The following is a 15,355-nucleotide window of genomic DNA, read 5'->3' as shown; positions in this document are numbered from 1 at the left end:
TGAACCTGGGAGGCGAAGGTTGCAGTGAGCCGAGATTGCGCCACCGCACTCCAGCCAGGGTGACAGAGTGAGACACTGTCTCAAACCAACAAACAAACACCCCAAAAACTTAGTTTTTATTTGCAGCTGTCTGCTACAAGCTCTAAAATGGTTTAACAGGAGTCACATGAGATTCCATCATGACTCTAAGACATTATTATTTATTTGTTTGTTTGTTTATTTGTTTATTTATTTATTTATTTTGAGATGGATTCTTGCTCTGTTGCCCAGGCTGGAGTGCAGTGGCTCAATTGTGGTTCACTGCAGCCTCAACCTTCCCGTGCTCAAGTGATCCTCCCACCTCAGCCTCCTAAGTAGGCGGGATGATAGGTGTGTGCCACCATGCCCAGCTATTTTTTTGTGTGTGTTTTGTAGAGGCACGGTTTTGCCATGTTGCTCAGGCTGGTCTCAAACTCCTGGGCTCAAGCAATCACCCACCTGGGCCTCCCAAAGTGCCGCGATTATAAGCATGAGTCACCATGCCCAGCCATGATCCTAAGACATTAACATATAAATCTGGATGCCAATATATTAATGTATGATTAGATATTCACATTGTCTGGTCTGGCTAGCTTTCTCTTAGATAGGGTTCAGGAGGACTTTGACAAATTATTGGTTTTCACTTGAAATGTAGTTTCCATCCACAAGCAGTAACCCAAAACCTAACCTTCTTTACCTTTTTTCATTAGACATTATATTTTTCCTTAGGACAGAATGCAAGCAATCTATTAGATTCCTGCTTTCTGGGTATGTCAACCACATCCCAATTTTGCTTCTGTGAAATCACTTCTTAGCTTTCTTGATTAGACTTGGGTATTTTCTAAATCTTCTCCCAGGTACATATTTACAGATCATCTGTTAGTGCATTATTAGCAAATGTAAGGTTCTGGATGGGAACTTTGTAGCATGCCTTTGTGTCTGTGAGCTTCCTTCCAGAGGAGGATTCTGAGGCTGTGAGCGGAGATCAGGATCTTTCCTATCCTATAGTGTGTAAACAGTAAATGTTTTCTAAACTGACCGAATCCATTATGTTATATTTCTAGGTTCATTTTCAAAGAGAAATAAGATCTACAAGTACTGAAGTTTCCTCCCCATTTCCCAACATATTGTCACCTCCCAGAACTTAACATGGTTGGCCCCTCCGGCTTGTGACCACGTTACTACTTCTCAAAGCATTCTCCTCTCTTGATTTTCATGACCCCACTGTCTTGATTTCTCCTGCTTCTTAGCTCTGTCTCTTTTTTTCTTCATGGACTTGCTTTTTACCATCAATACTTTGAAGGTCTGTGTCTGCCTGAACGCTGCCTCAAACCTCTTCTGTCTTCCCTTTTGCGCATACCTGCATTAACTCATCCATGTCATGGCTGCCAGTCCTGCCCTAGCTCTTTTCAGAGCTCCAGACTCATACATCTAGCTACCCACTCACTAGACATCGCCACCCCATGTCCTTCTGCCATTTCAACCTCAATAGACAAATGTGAGCTTCCTTTCCTCATCTACTATACTGTGGAATCAATTTGACGGGTTACAACCAGCGTTAAAAGAATCCAATAGAATAGAACTGATGTGAGAATATCAGAAGGCATTGCTTGTAATAAAGTAGAGAATCATTTGGGGACAATTTTCTAAGTGTGCACTTCGTTGTGATATATACTGTTTTCTTACTGTGGATCATAGTAAAAAACATTTTTTTTTCTATTTCTTCTCCTAATTCTAACAAAAGCTGATATCTTTGGTTCTTTTCCTCTGCATCGCCTTAAATCAGGCCCACGTCATCTCTTGTCCAGATTATTATGATATTTTCTAGTTGATCTTTCTGCCTCCAGTCTTCCTACCTATTACACCATTTCCCCACCTTCCAAACCACCCTCCACAAGCTGTTAGCAGGCTCTGTCTAACACACATATTTAATCATGTTATTCCTTTGTCTAACCTTCTTAGAGTCTCTAGCTAGTTTGGGGATAATATCCAAACTCTATTGTCTGTAGTTAAAAGGACCCCTGAGTTCTGTATATAGTAAAAGTATATAGTATATAGTAGTGTATGTGTTAAAAGTTAAGCCTAATTATAAAATCATAAAAGTATTTTTAAATGAAAAGAATGCAACATTCTACAATAATATTATGGCCATGTATGCCCCCAAAATCTTAACAGGCCATTGTTTGTAGTTTCTTTACATGTGAACTCAGAATCAGAGATTTCTCAGTAGAGGCTGCTAAATAAATAAAAACTTCTTCACTAACATAACAACCCTAAATCAAGTTAACACTTATTTTGAAGGGGGAGGAATTTTAAGTCTCGTCTTTTCAGACAGAAATAATATCTTCTCTTTCTTTGCTTACTCCCAGAGTACTTAGGACACATAGAAAATTATTTATAAATATGTTTATTAATATATTAATGAAGGATTACATACACTACTCTGCACATAAAATAATTCTCATTAGCAGCATCTTTCTTGGTGCCTTCTTACATCCCATTCCTTCTGTTTCAAATGTCCGTCTCTTCTTTGTCCTGTTGGCAAACTCCTGTTCATCCCTCAAAACCTGGATTGAGTGTCCCCTCTTCTGAAAGTCTTCCTTTACTTTTTGAGGGGACAGGCAATTTCTGCTTCCTCTTTCCTTTGCACTTGATTCTACTCTTGCTTGTTCTAATTCATGTAAGGGAAGTCTGTCTCCTCCTTCGACTCTGAGCTCCTTGAGGGAGAGGTGAAGCTCCTTGTTTTCTCAGTGCCTGGTGTGAACAGGCACTCAGTGAGGGCCAGCTAAGTGGATCTGACTACTATACATCTGACACAAACTTGTTTTTGAGGAGTCTAAAGAAAGAGCAATATTCTTTAATTTAAAGATGTGCTTATAATTTGTAGAAATTTAAATCTGTGACCTCTGATACTCTTCCAGAGCTGACAAACCAGAAGTTCAACATCCACAGCTAAATTTCATTCAGCAGTGATACTATTTGAATCATTTTGAACAAGTTTCTTAACTTTTCTGCACCTCAGCATAATATTTTTATGCCATATTTCTGCTGGAGAATTTACCATAGCACTGTGGCCCCTAATATAAATATCTAAATGCCTTTATTTATTTACTCAATTAGTATTTATTGAGGCCTTACTAGCTTTGAGGATACAGCAATGAACAAAATCAAAGGCAAACTCTCTACTTTCATGGAGTTATATTCTAGGGCAAGCACCTCTGGCTCAAGTCCCTCTAACAGCCGTTTCCCTTTGCCTTCAAGGTGATTGAGCCCCATCAGGGTTTCTCCAGTTGAACTGTAAGAGACTTCTCACTGTCCCGTTTCCTTATGCCTGACTATCCTCTCTGCCTGGAATACTCTATATTTCTTCATTAATAGCCAGCATCCAGACTTTGCTTTATGCTCAGGTTCAAAAATTATTTCCTTGAGAAAAGCATCCCTGATTAACTTAACAATTATTTGTTCAGTATTTTCATTTCACTTCCCGCTTGGACAATGCATATGTTTTTCATGTATGTATATTTCTTAATGAGTCTTGAAAATATTTCTTGTCTTCCAAAGTTGATAATAATTTGTTGTGGTAAAACCTGTGTCTTCTACTTTGCATGTGTGTGTGTGTGTATGTGTTAGAAATGGCTTATTGTCCCCTGATATATGTCCTCACTTTCCTCCTTTTAATACTAGGACCCCCTAAAATTTTATCTGGGCATGTGGCTGCCCAGATAGAGACTACATTTCCCACCCTCCTTTGCAACCAGGTAAGGCCACAAGGCTAAATTCTGGCCTACGGAATGTCAGCAGGAGCTATACATGCAAGTTCTAGGAATTGCTTGCCCTCTACATGCTTATCCCCCTTCCCATGGACTGGAATGTGACCTTGCAGATGGAGGGCAAGCCCCAAAGTAACAGTGAAACAAAGAGGTTATCTGGGTTTCTGGGCTACCTTTTGGAGCAGACTTTTCTTATTCCACTGGATGGCCTACGGGATGATTTAACATAAAATTTTTATTTATTTATTTATGAGTATATCAAGACTTATCATGAAATATACATACATTTTATTTATTTTTGTTTTTTAAAGAGATCAGGGTCTTGCTGTGTCGCCCAGGCTGGCCTCAAACTCCTGGGTTCAAGCAATCCTCCCACCTCAGCCTCCCAAGTGTCTGGGACTCTAGGTACTTGGCACTGTGCCCAACTGAGCTAGATTTTGTGCATTAAAACCTGCATCTTGTTTAGGCCACTATTGCTGGTCTTTTATAATATTCCCATATCCTAACTCATACCATGCTCTTTGCAGTACTTCACACAGAATAATTAAGTGGGAAGCTAAGTGAAAATGTGATTATTTTCCTTTGTTTTGTTTTGTTTTTACTTTTACAGGAAAATATTCCCATTCATTTGGGTTTAAAAGAGAAAGGGTGGTTCTGGTATTTTTTTCACTGAACTACATTTATTTTGGGGAAATATGACACACTATCATACTACCCTGTTCTTCTGATATCACTGAATAAGACTTTTGGAAGAATTATCTGGAATAGAGATCCAAATTTGGCATTAAAAGAGAGAACTTTTAAATCATCAGGAAATCTTGCAGAAACCTACAGTTTGAATCTGTAGGGTAATATGGTCACATCTAACCTCTCTAGCTCCTTGTGCTACCCACCAAGTGTACCACCACTCCCAGGACTGCAAAGCAGAGCAAACAACGTACCTCCAAATCTCCTGAGATATTGGCACCAGCAAGAATCCCAGTAGCTGCTGGGAAAAAAATGGCAAAGACAGAGAAGAAGCCTTCACCCTTTGTGAAGCGTGGCCCAAAGTTTTCTGCAAATATTGATGCTGCAACATAAATTATAAGAAAATTATGATGTAGACATTTTTCACAGTCAGGAGATTAAGTTACCATTGGCTTCCCTAGTCCTAAATGCAAATACATTCCTATATTCTAATTTTTTTTTTTTTTTGAGACAGAGTCTCACTCTGTTGCCCAGGCTGGAGTGCAATGGCACGATCTCAGCTCACTGCAACCTCTGCCTCCCAGGTTCAAGCAACCAAGCAATTCTCCTGCCTCAGCCCCACCAAGTAGCTGGGATTACAGGTGCCCGCCACCACACCTGGCTAATTTTTTGTATTTTTAGTAGAGATGGGGTTTCACCATGTGGGCCAGGCTGGTCTCAAACTCCTGACCTCAGGCGATCCACCTGCCTCGACCTCCCAAAGGGCTGGGATTACAGGCATGAGCTACCGCGCCCGGCCACATTCCTATATTCTAAATGGAATGAACTTGAAGATGTGGTGTACTCCTGAGGAGCTTTATGTTAATATTTGCCAAAAGTCAAAATATATATCATAAGGTTTTAGATCTCTATGACATAGCTCTGAAAAATCAATTTTTGTGCCAAAAGAGATCCAGGCTGCCTGACTTTTTTGCATCTAGAAAAGGTTGAAAGAGGAGGAGATGAATTCTCTCATGATCACACTGGCATACACACAAATGCACCACCACACACATTCACACACACACACAACTACATTCTCACATGCATAAATACCATAAACAATCAACACACTGGTTTTCTACGCCTTTTTTGGTAGTTGAAGAACCTTGTGTGTGAGTCTACTTTACAATTTTGCTACTAATGTATGAATCTTTTTACTTTTTACTCCTAGATATTAGATCTTAGCGGCTTATACCAAATCCTCAGTATGGGAGAATATTATGATGAGAAGCTTTGTTAATAAAATAATACCATCCCACACATTGCCACCAAATTATTAAATAAAAAGGAAACAACCTAGAAGAAAAACAGAAGGAAAAAAGAGAGAAGGAGAGGAAAAAAATGTGAACAAAAGAATCTGGGATGCAAAAATAGGAAAAAAGGCTTAAAGAAAAAATATGGTAGGAATGGGAAGGAGGGAAAATAATAGAAGGGAAAAGGATATTAATATGCAAAGCAAACCAGAAAGTCTTTATGAAGAAAAGGAATCAGGAAGAAAGAGGTATGTGATATCAAAAAGAAATAAATACTGACAACTGAGTAAATAATAAAGGGAAACATTTAAAAACTCAGCAGTGGATTCTTGAGTAAGCTAGAGGGAAAAGAAAGGCAAGAACAGATAGAAGGAGTAAAATAAGGAGAGAAGGAAGTCAAATTTCATGCTCTGTGATGTTATCACAGGATGCTACACTGAGTAACTCCTACAGTCTTTTCTGCCTGAAAGCCTGACAGTGATGCTTAACTAGGTAATGCTATGGGAAAGCAAGGTGCAAACAAGCCTAGCAGGAAGAGAGAAATGACTATGTTTGACTTTAGCGCTCTGCAGTGGTTGAACAAATTGAGCTGTGTCTCTGTTTCTACTATTTGACAGCAACAACAAAAGGTTTGCAAAGCACTTTCACATCCACTGTCTTATTTGTTTCTCAAAATTCCCTCAGGAAGTTCTTATTATTGCCCACATTTTGGCAGGAAAATGTGAGACCCAGTCACATTAGGTGTTCTGTCCAGCTGTTAAGTGGCAGAGTTGAGATCCAACCTTGGGTCTCCTGAATCCAACTCCAGGCTCTTTCCTGGAGAAATTTACTATCCATTTTATCACTAGTTAGTTATCACTAGTTAAACTCATATATTTTCTGGTTCTAAAACTTATGGTGTGCCCAAATTTGCTGGTGAAGTACTGGGTTTCAGAAGAGAATGATAGTTTTTGCCTCTATTATGTTTCCCCAACGTACTTCCCATTTCTTTTGGGCTTCTGCATCCACAAGTAACTTGAAAGGGGAGCCAGGCATTCCGAAGGCTGGGGTTGGGGTGATGGGGATGGTGATGAGGAGGGCAATGGAGGAGTATTTAATGAAAAGCAACCAATTTATTCCATGTACCTTGGTAATTAAAGAAACCTTTGGACTTTTTCTCATTGTTGGATGGAATGACAGTTCCAATGAAGAAGTTTGCAATAGCAATTAGAAGAATGACCAGAAGAATGACTTGGGCCTGGAATGGAAAGGTAAAAGGAAACCAAATCAGATTTATTTAACAACTTTTTACGTAATTATAAAAGTTAGAAGTGTCCACTGCAGAAAGACTCTAGCTGATATTTCAGTTAAGTCTCTGCTACCCAGAGTAGGTAATACATGCATCCTTATTAGAATGGCATGTAAATAGGTCTTATTCTACTTGGATGTATATGCCACATTTTTAATGGCACACGTGTTTGGGCAGTTGAACGTGACATTTCTGTAACATTCTAAGTAGCAGGTGGGTAACTTCCACCATTGTCCCAGGAATGTAAATGAAGCCAAAAGTTTTAACACTGATAAACTTGAGGGGGGTTGTGTTTGTTTGTTTGTTTTCGGCAGAGTATTTATGGGTTGTTTCTGTTCCCAGTGCTAACTGCAGGAGTTCGAGAATGCAGAATGATGAATACAATTCCTGTGATTCCCAGTGCACTTGACGTCAGGCTGCCGCTGTGTGCTCAGCACAAGCAGTCTGCAAAGTTGACTGGTCAGATGGTCTTCCTTCAGCCCCTCCAATGCTGCAAGGTGTTTATGGCTTGGTGTTGCCATATGCTGCTTCCTTTACCTGGAAAGCACTTCACTCTACTTCTTGCATAGCTATTTCCTTCTTTTCATCCTTTAAGTCTTAGTTACCTCCTCAGAGAGGCCTTTCTTGACAATTTAATCTTTTATGTTTTATTATTTTATTTTGTTTTCCCAAGATGGAGTCTCACTCTGTTGCAAAGGCTGGAATGCAATGGCGCGATCTCGGCTCACTGCAACCTCCACCTCCTGGGTTCAAGCAGTTCTCCTGCCTCAGCCTCCTGAGTAGCTGGGATTACAGGCATACGCCACCCTGGCTAATTTTGTATTTTTAATAGAGACAGGGTTTCACCATGTTGGCCAGGCTGGCCTCGAACTCCTGACCTCGTGATCTGCCCGCCTCAGCCTCCCAAAGTGCTGGGATTACAGGTATGTGCCACCGTGCCTGGCCCATTTAAATAATAACAGCTATCTGTTCACTGAGGGCTTACGATAGAACAGTTGCAGATTTACTTTACCTGCATTCTTTTAGGTAAATAATACCACCAACAAACTGACAGCCTTATGGAGTAGGCAATATTATTATCCTCATTTTAAAGGTAAAGACACTGAAGCACCGGGAGGTTAAATAATTTACTGAAGGCTGCAGAGATATAAACTGGATTCAAATTCAGGCACTCTAACTACAGAGCTGGAGCTTTAAATGCTACCCTCTACTGCTAACTGAACTTCATTGCGTCACTCAGGGAATAAAGTTATCTAAAGTAGGGTTCTGTGTTTTTTCATCACAGTGTCCTGTTGATACTAATTTTCCCAAATTCCATTTTTATATTTATTTCTTTATTTGCTTGCTTATTATTGATCTCTTCATAGACCATATATACGGATTAGGCCTGTTTTGGTCACAGGTGAATATCAGTGCCTAGAAGAATGCTCAACACGTGGTAGGCACTAACTTAATTTTTGTTGAATGTGTGAATGCATAATCTACAAATAAATGCCATGTAGGAATGTTTTTTATTGACTTATAGGTGGGAGGCTTTGGCTGTCTTTCCACGTCTCATGACTGCTTGAGATCTAGTTACTTCATCCACAGGCACGTAGGAATATTTTCAATTGCACCAGTCACTTGAGGGAATTACAAAGGAGGCAAAAGACATGTTTCCCATCATTCAGAAATTTACTATCCATTTTATCATTAGTTAAACTTAGAGATTTTCTGGTTCTAAAGCCTATGATGTGCCTAAATTTGCTGGTGAAGTACTGGCTTTCAGATGAGAATGATAGTTTTTGCCTCTCTTATGTTCTCAACACACTTGCCATTTCTCTTGGGCTTTTGCACCCACAGGCAGCTTGAAAGAGGAATAAGGGTTTGTGATTGAGAGACCCAGGCTTCCAGCGTGCACCACTGCTATGATCATAAGGGGTCTGTGCATAAGGCAGCCGCCTTGGTGACAGCACAGAGAGACAAAATACGGCAGTCATGTGACTCATGAGCCCTGAGTCATGACTGCCTGGGCTTCGTGCTTTGCAGGCTTGGTGTTCCACCTAGCACTTGCCTGCTCATTTCACCATAGCAGCTAATAACAGCAATTCCTTTCGAATATGGAGTTCCTTCTACTCCTGCAATTTGTTCAGGACCTGACCAGCCACTGTTGATGATATCATTTTTGAGAAATTTACCTTTGCCTCCCATTCCATTCCAGCTACTGAAATTCCTAGAAGAATCACCACTGTGATGGAGCCTATAATCCGGATGTCGTTGGTTGGATCCACCATCATCGAATCACTCTCCTGGGGAAACAAATTATTAAGTGCTTAGAGATACAGCTTTTTGCATGTGAGTCTTATTGCAGCATTTAACAGTAAAAAGAGATACTATACAATTACACCTGGGGCCATATAGGATAATAGAAAAATGGAGTATTCATAAATTTATGAAGATAAAAAACCTAGCATTTTTTTCTGTGATAATAGGCCTTTGATAGTCAAGATTAGGAGTTAGACATTTTAGAGATTCATTCTAGCTTTTGAAGTTGTTGTAGTATTAAGTGAAAATATGTATACATATACATATTGTGTTTTATTTCAGAAGAATGACTAGTTATTTCTGTGTGTCAAGGGGAATCCTAGCAGAATAAAAACGGATGGTTTACGGTGTAAATCCTGAAAGTTAAGTGGTGTCCTATGTAAGAACAGATGACACAAACCTGATAATGCATCTCTTGAAGGTAATATACCTTATGAACTGTAAGCTCATTTATTTATCTAATTTTTAAATAGAAGTACTTTTACCAATTGAATTCAGTGAATGCTATCATTACTATGAGAAAAGGACTGGAAATTAGTTGATATATCAGCTAATGAATGTGCTTGCACATGCGACATCCTAGACTAGGCACCTAAATTAGGAAATGGCTAGTTTTCTGGAGTGAATTATTTTAATTTTTAAACTTTCTTTCCTTTTGGAAATTTATAACCATAATCATAGTACTACTGTTGACAGCAATATCCATTATTTATCTGATGTTGCATATTTTACACAATATTTTGTGTACATTATTTCATTTGATCTGTGCCACACTTCTGTGAAATACATATAACAGTATTATTAGCCCATATTATAGATTTCGAAAACAAAGTTCGGAAGAATAGAGGAACTAATCCAAACTTTCTTGGCTGGTAAGTGCGAGAACCTGGACTCAAAGCCAGATCTTCTGATGCCAAGCCCAGGCTCCTTCCACTATATTTAACTTTTTTCCTCTCATTTAGCTGTAATGATATCCCTTAGTGCCCTGAGAAGGCAAACTAAACTAAATTATGCTGCTTGGCAGAAAAAAAGAAAAGCTTTTAATTACCTTAAGAAGATCTACTACAGTCTCAGCAAATCCCACCACATACATAGCAACAGCCACTGCATTAGCAAAAGCAAAGATCAGGCCTATTGACCCACCGAACTCGGGCCCTAAACTTCTGGAAATAAGATAGTAGGCCCCACCTGAAACAAGAAATGAACATACTTTACATTGAGGAACTGCTAGTTTATATGACCAAACGATTGTGACTATCTGAGAACATTTACAGTGTGAATTATTTTAATAACAGTATTACAACTTCCCAATAATTTTAGGAATCCTGTGTTACCCAGTGAATAACTTAGCCCTTCTTGGTACTCTGTACTTAATCTACAATAGAAGTATCCTGACTTAATAAAGCCTACTCTATTAAAACATAAATGTAAAAAAGCTACAAAGAAGAACACAGCAAACTTTACAAAAAATGCGTTGTCTTTATAAAAATATCATTGGAGTATTCAAATTAATAATGCAACTGAAGTAAAATTTTATATAAAAAATTTCCAGGAGTAGGAAAGTCTAGGTAGAAAATGAAGTAGGTGAAGTTTATCTTTGTTTTTCTAACTTCCTTTCTGTTGTGTATATATGTAAAATATATATTTACACATATATAGATATATGTACATATATACAATTTCCTGATATATATGTGCTGCATAAAATAAGATATCTGTATTATCCATTCTTTAAATCAAACTTGCTTTTCTATGTTTTTAGTGAAAGAAGTCATGATATATATATATATATAAACATATATATACAAAACATATATAGGTACATACATAAAATTTTCTGATATATATGTGCTGCATAAAACAAGATATCTACAGAGTGTGATGTATTATTCATTCTATAAATCAAACTTGGTTTTCTATGTTTTTAGCTCAAGAAGGCATGATTATTGCTAAATACCCATATATGTATGGGTGTGGCAAGTAGGTCCCTTGCCTGTTGGCCACTGAGAGCACAGTGTTTGGGAGTTGCAAGTGGGAAGAAAAGTGGGGAGGGTCTGGAACAATTACTTCTCCCTTGGACATTGAAAAAATAGTTCTATTAAATATATATAGTTGCATACTTCTGTGCATATGAAGGATTGAACTAGATTGGTCAAATGCCTAAAGGGTACCTAGGGCAGCTTATTGAAGGTGAAAAGCACTAGATGTTAGGAGGTCTGATTATCACAGACCATAGTAAGATTATGACTTCCTATACAGAGCTGGCTTTGGAGGTAGGCAGAGTTGGCACAGCAATGACAAACAAACATACCTAAAAACAAAACAAAATTACTTTTTGCTGAGAGAAATTTCTTTCACTATAGTAACTCTTTTGGGCTCAGGGGTCAAAGTCCTCTCTAAAAATGTAGCATATTGTCTGGGTGGAGCAAATCCCAATTATTTCCTTTATACAGATCACCTTAAACAAATGAGCTAGTCAGTTACCTAGGTGGGCTGGATCAACATGAGAGACAGGCAGAAGTTGAGAGTGGAAGTGTGTTGTGGGCAGGATGTTTTAGAAGGCCCTGAGTAGGAAGACCTGGATAAGGTGCCCAAGTAGAGAACCAGAGAAACCAAAGGGGAAGGGGAGGGGGAACAAAGGAGGAAAGAACAACAGTACATTTCATCCATTTCACTTTCTGCCTAGGCCTGCCTACTCCTAGATTATTTGAAAGTAACTCTTTGCTTATTTATTTGTTTATTCCCTTCTAATGATCTTCCCTTGCCTGTTGGTCATTGGGAGCACAGCGTTTGGGGTGAGCCCCGAGGCCTGGGTGCAGGAGTGGTTTACTGAGTGGCAATCATCAGCAATGCCATCTGGGGCACTGGAGAAGACCCATGCTGAGAGGACCTGCGAGAGAGCCAGTGGGTCTCATCCAAGGTACAAAGAAACCATATATTTTGCTATAATATTCCATACCTTCTTACTAGACACATAGTCACTCTCCACTTTATAAACATGTTTCGTTATGAGAAATGGGTCATGTCAATGAAGATATTCCAATTTTAGTTGAGAAAAATTTTGCTTTGCTGTTTAAATTTTGGGTTATTTTGTTTAGGACACTGGGGACTAATTAGCAATATGTTACTTTCACTTCCAATAGTAAACTAACTCCAGACATTACTAGTAACCAAGCCTCTAGTCATAAGTAAATTAATTGGCTTACCTCCTCTTACTACTCCATTCGTGCAAATAGCAGACATAGAAATACCTGTGAGTGTCGTTACTACCACACTTAGGCCAATGATGATGACTCCAAGACCTGCAAAATCCCCCAAGAAAGGTGTTTGGTTCCAGTACTGAGAGAAGTCACCAGTACTTCAGGAGGCAGCAGTCTGAATCTTCTCACAGAAAGATCCACCTCCCTGTGAAAACCTGAAATGTTCTAAAAGATCCCATTTCATGAAGGTCTAGGAAGCACCTCAAATGTACTAAACGTTAAAACAGAAGCCAAATCTGGAATCAGTTTCCAAGGAACATCAGTTAGAGGTGTGCAGACTAGCCTGAAAAAGAAAAAGTTTACCTAAGGAAGGTGCACATCTGTAAGGCATAACCTACAATGTGCCAGAGAGATCCATTAGAAAAGAGACCAGAGTAGACCTGGACTATTCTCATCGTACCTTAGGTTTTCTTTGGCATCCAGCTCCTCCAAATAGCCAGGCTTCAAGAACATTGGGCTACTTCCTTGTTCCCATCAAAAAGAAGTATAAAAAATTGTTCGCCTACCCGTAGCAAGTGATGAGGGCATTAGATATCTTAGAGATTTTACCTCCACGAACAAACCCGTTAGTTGCTATCGCAGAAGTTGACAACCCAGTAATAGAAGTTACCATGGTGGAAAGAAGAATTATGAGAACTCCAAGACCTGTTAGCAATGAAAGATAGAAGATATTGCATTTTACTTTTCTTCCTTGGATTCCCTATTGCTGCAGACTACACTGCCTTTAACTTAAGTTTTCAGGTCCATGCCTCGGGCTTCAATGGGGTTTCTTTGTGCTAAGGAGAAACTGGTTTGCCCGGCATAAAGACCAAGTCAGAGAACTGCTCATTATGATGAAGGATGGTTTCCAAAAGTAAACACAATCGAAAGTGCAGCCTTGGAAAGGAAAAGTTGACTTATGCTGGTGTCCTGGGGGAGAAACTATCCTGGCTGTGAAAAGAGAAAACATGACATTTGACCTTCTTTCTTGCTTGAAGGAACTGGAATGAGAAAGTTGGGGGTTTGACAAAGGTTAAATCCTTTCCCATTTTTCTTGCATCTCTTTGCCTGATGGGGGAAAAGAAACCAACTTGCATTACCTTTGAAAACACTCCAGGAAGGTCAGTGGTGAACTATTAGAGCCTGTGTTGCCTTTACCTTACAAATGATGGTGCGGGTCACAAGTTTAATTACCTCCTCTGACACATCCATTTGTGGCAATAGCAGAGGTGGATAAACCAGTGATACCAGTCACTGTCACGGCTAAGCCGATGATAATCACACCAAGACCTCAGTTTAAAGAGGAAAAATAAAGGTATTAAATGGTGGAAGAATTCATTGGATCATTTACATAAAAACCAGCAAGTCTAGGGTAAACATCAAAGGACCACATTTGAGTCTAACAAGTTGGCTAGGAAATCACCATGGAGTAAATGCTTAGCTTTGAAGTTTTCTGCTTGTAGTAGCTCTGGTTCCAAGAAACTTAAGAGCTAAAATGTGCAGAACTAAGTTGTACAAAACAAAGCCACTAGGGCTGGTCAAAATTTAATGTGCACCCATCTTATTATTATTATTATTTTTAGAGACAGTCTTGCTATTTTTTCCAGGCTGGTCTCAAACTCCTGGCCTCAAGTCATCCTCCTACCTCAGCCTCCCAAGTATCTTGGACTACAGGCTTGCACTATTGCACCTGACAGAATTCCATCTTTGGAGACGTTATAGACACCTACAAACATGATAATTGGCCTACAATTCCAAGCTGTCAAGATAACTAGAGATTAAATGTTCATCCTTCCAGGTTACTATCGTTTTATGTACATTTGGTCACATAGAGGTGGAGAACTACATACAGTATAGCAAATTATTCATCTGGCAGATGGGTAAAGTGGAAAGAATGAAATTAAATTACATTAACTTGTTGACTGTGTGAATTCTGGAAAGTTGCTTATTATGATAAGTCACTTTAAATAAATAAACAACTGAGCCAAAAATAGCAATGAAATTAGAAAGAATGCATGTGTAAAATGGCTAACATAGCACATGGAACACAGTACACACTCAATGATATTGCTTTTTGATCGTATTCACAATAGTCATAATACTTACTGCTTTTTAAAAACCTACTATATATCCAGCTATGTGGCAGGTAATGTAAGAAACACAAGACACAAATAAAATGAAATTTAAAAAGCTGCCCCAAGGATTTTATGGTTCAGAAGGTTGATGATTATAAGGAGAGGGAGAAAGTGGTAGAGGCCAGAATTCAACGAAGCCGTGACTGCTTTCAGCTTCAAGAAACACATAGCAAGGAGGCTACAAAAGGGTATCAGAATATATCACTTTGGCATAAGGATTATTTGTAGCTGAGACAACCGAAAAAAAGTAGATACAAGAAAAGCTCTCGATCCCCTTCCCATTTACCTAAAAGCGAGACATAAATTTGTCCTCCCTCCCCTCTCTACCAGAAAGTGATGTCTCTGATTACCAGAGACAATTTTGGATGCTTATCAGCCTGACAAAAGCACCACAGGCATCTACACAACAAGCTTTGCTGAGAAGCTCTTATCTTCCATTCCTTTCCCTATATATTTACCTTGGCAGCATTTGCCACCCTATGAATGAAAAGTCCTTTTCCTTTGTCTTATCACCTCTCTACAATTTAATTGTTCTGTTGTTAAGATGATATATAAGCCCATGTTCTAAGCACCCCTTTAAGTCACTCATCACTGAGTGGTCCCATGTGTATGTACCATG

The 15,355-nt window shown here is 39.0% G+C and overlaps 1 protein-coding gene and 2 long non-coding RNA genes across 3 annotated transcripts in view; 2 read left to right on the top strand and 1 right to left on the bottom strand.

Moving 5' to 3' along the window:
• Positions 1-7,579, top strand: part of LOC129527266 (uncharacterized) — a 57,528-nt gene extending 49,949 nt beyond the window's left edge. The window contains exons 8-9 of the long non-coding RNA XR_008672241.2: positions 6,950-7,020; positions 7,401-7,579. This is a non-coding gene — a long non-coding RNA (uncharacterized lncRNA). The remainder of the gene's footprint in view (positions 1-6,949; positions 7,021-7,400) is intronic.
• The window catches only part of SLC12A1 (solute carrier family 12 member 1), a 111,785-nt gene that overhangs the window by 63,848 nt on the left and 32,582 nt on the right, over positions 1-15,355 (bottom strand). The window contains exons 5-9 of the mRNA XM_055364185.2: positions 12,569-12,664; positions 10,411-10,550; positions 9,236-9,346; positions 6,896-7,007; positions 4,730-4,857 (exon numbers count right to left, since the gene is read on the bottom strand). Of these exons, the coding sequence (XP_055220160.2) occupies positions 4,730-4,857; positions 6,896-7,007; positions 9,236-9,346; positions 10,411-10,550; positions 12,569-12,664 (587 nt within the window). The remainder of the gene's footprint in view (positions 1-4,729; positions 4,858-6,895; positions 7,008-9,235; positions 9,347-10,410; positions 10,551-12,568; positions 12,665-15,355) is intronic.
• Positions 7,882-12,498, top strand: LOC129527267 (uncharacterized). Its single transcript, XR_008672242.2, has 4 exons — positions 7,882-7,981; positions 9,259-9,392; positions 9,645-9,783; positions 12,150-12,498. It is a non-coding gene; the product is annotated as an uncharacterized lncRNA (long non-coding RNA).

Source organism: Gorilla gorilla, chromosome 16, assembly GCF_029281585.2.
Source record: "Gorilla gorilla gorilla isolate KB3781 chromosome 16, NHGRI_mGorGor1-v2.1_pri, whole genome shotgun sequence".
NCBI classification, from domain to species: domain Eukaryota; kingdom Metazoa; phylum Chordata; class Mammalia; order Primates; family Hominidae; genus Gorilla; species Gorilla gorilla.
This window is presented reverse-complemented; position numbering and strand designations above follow the sequence as displayed.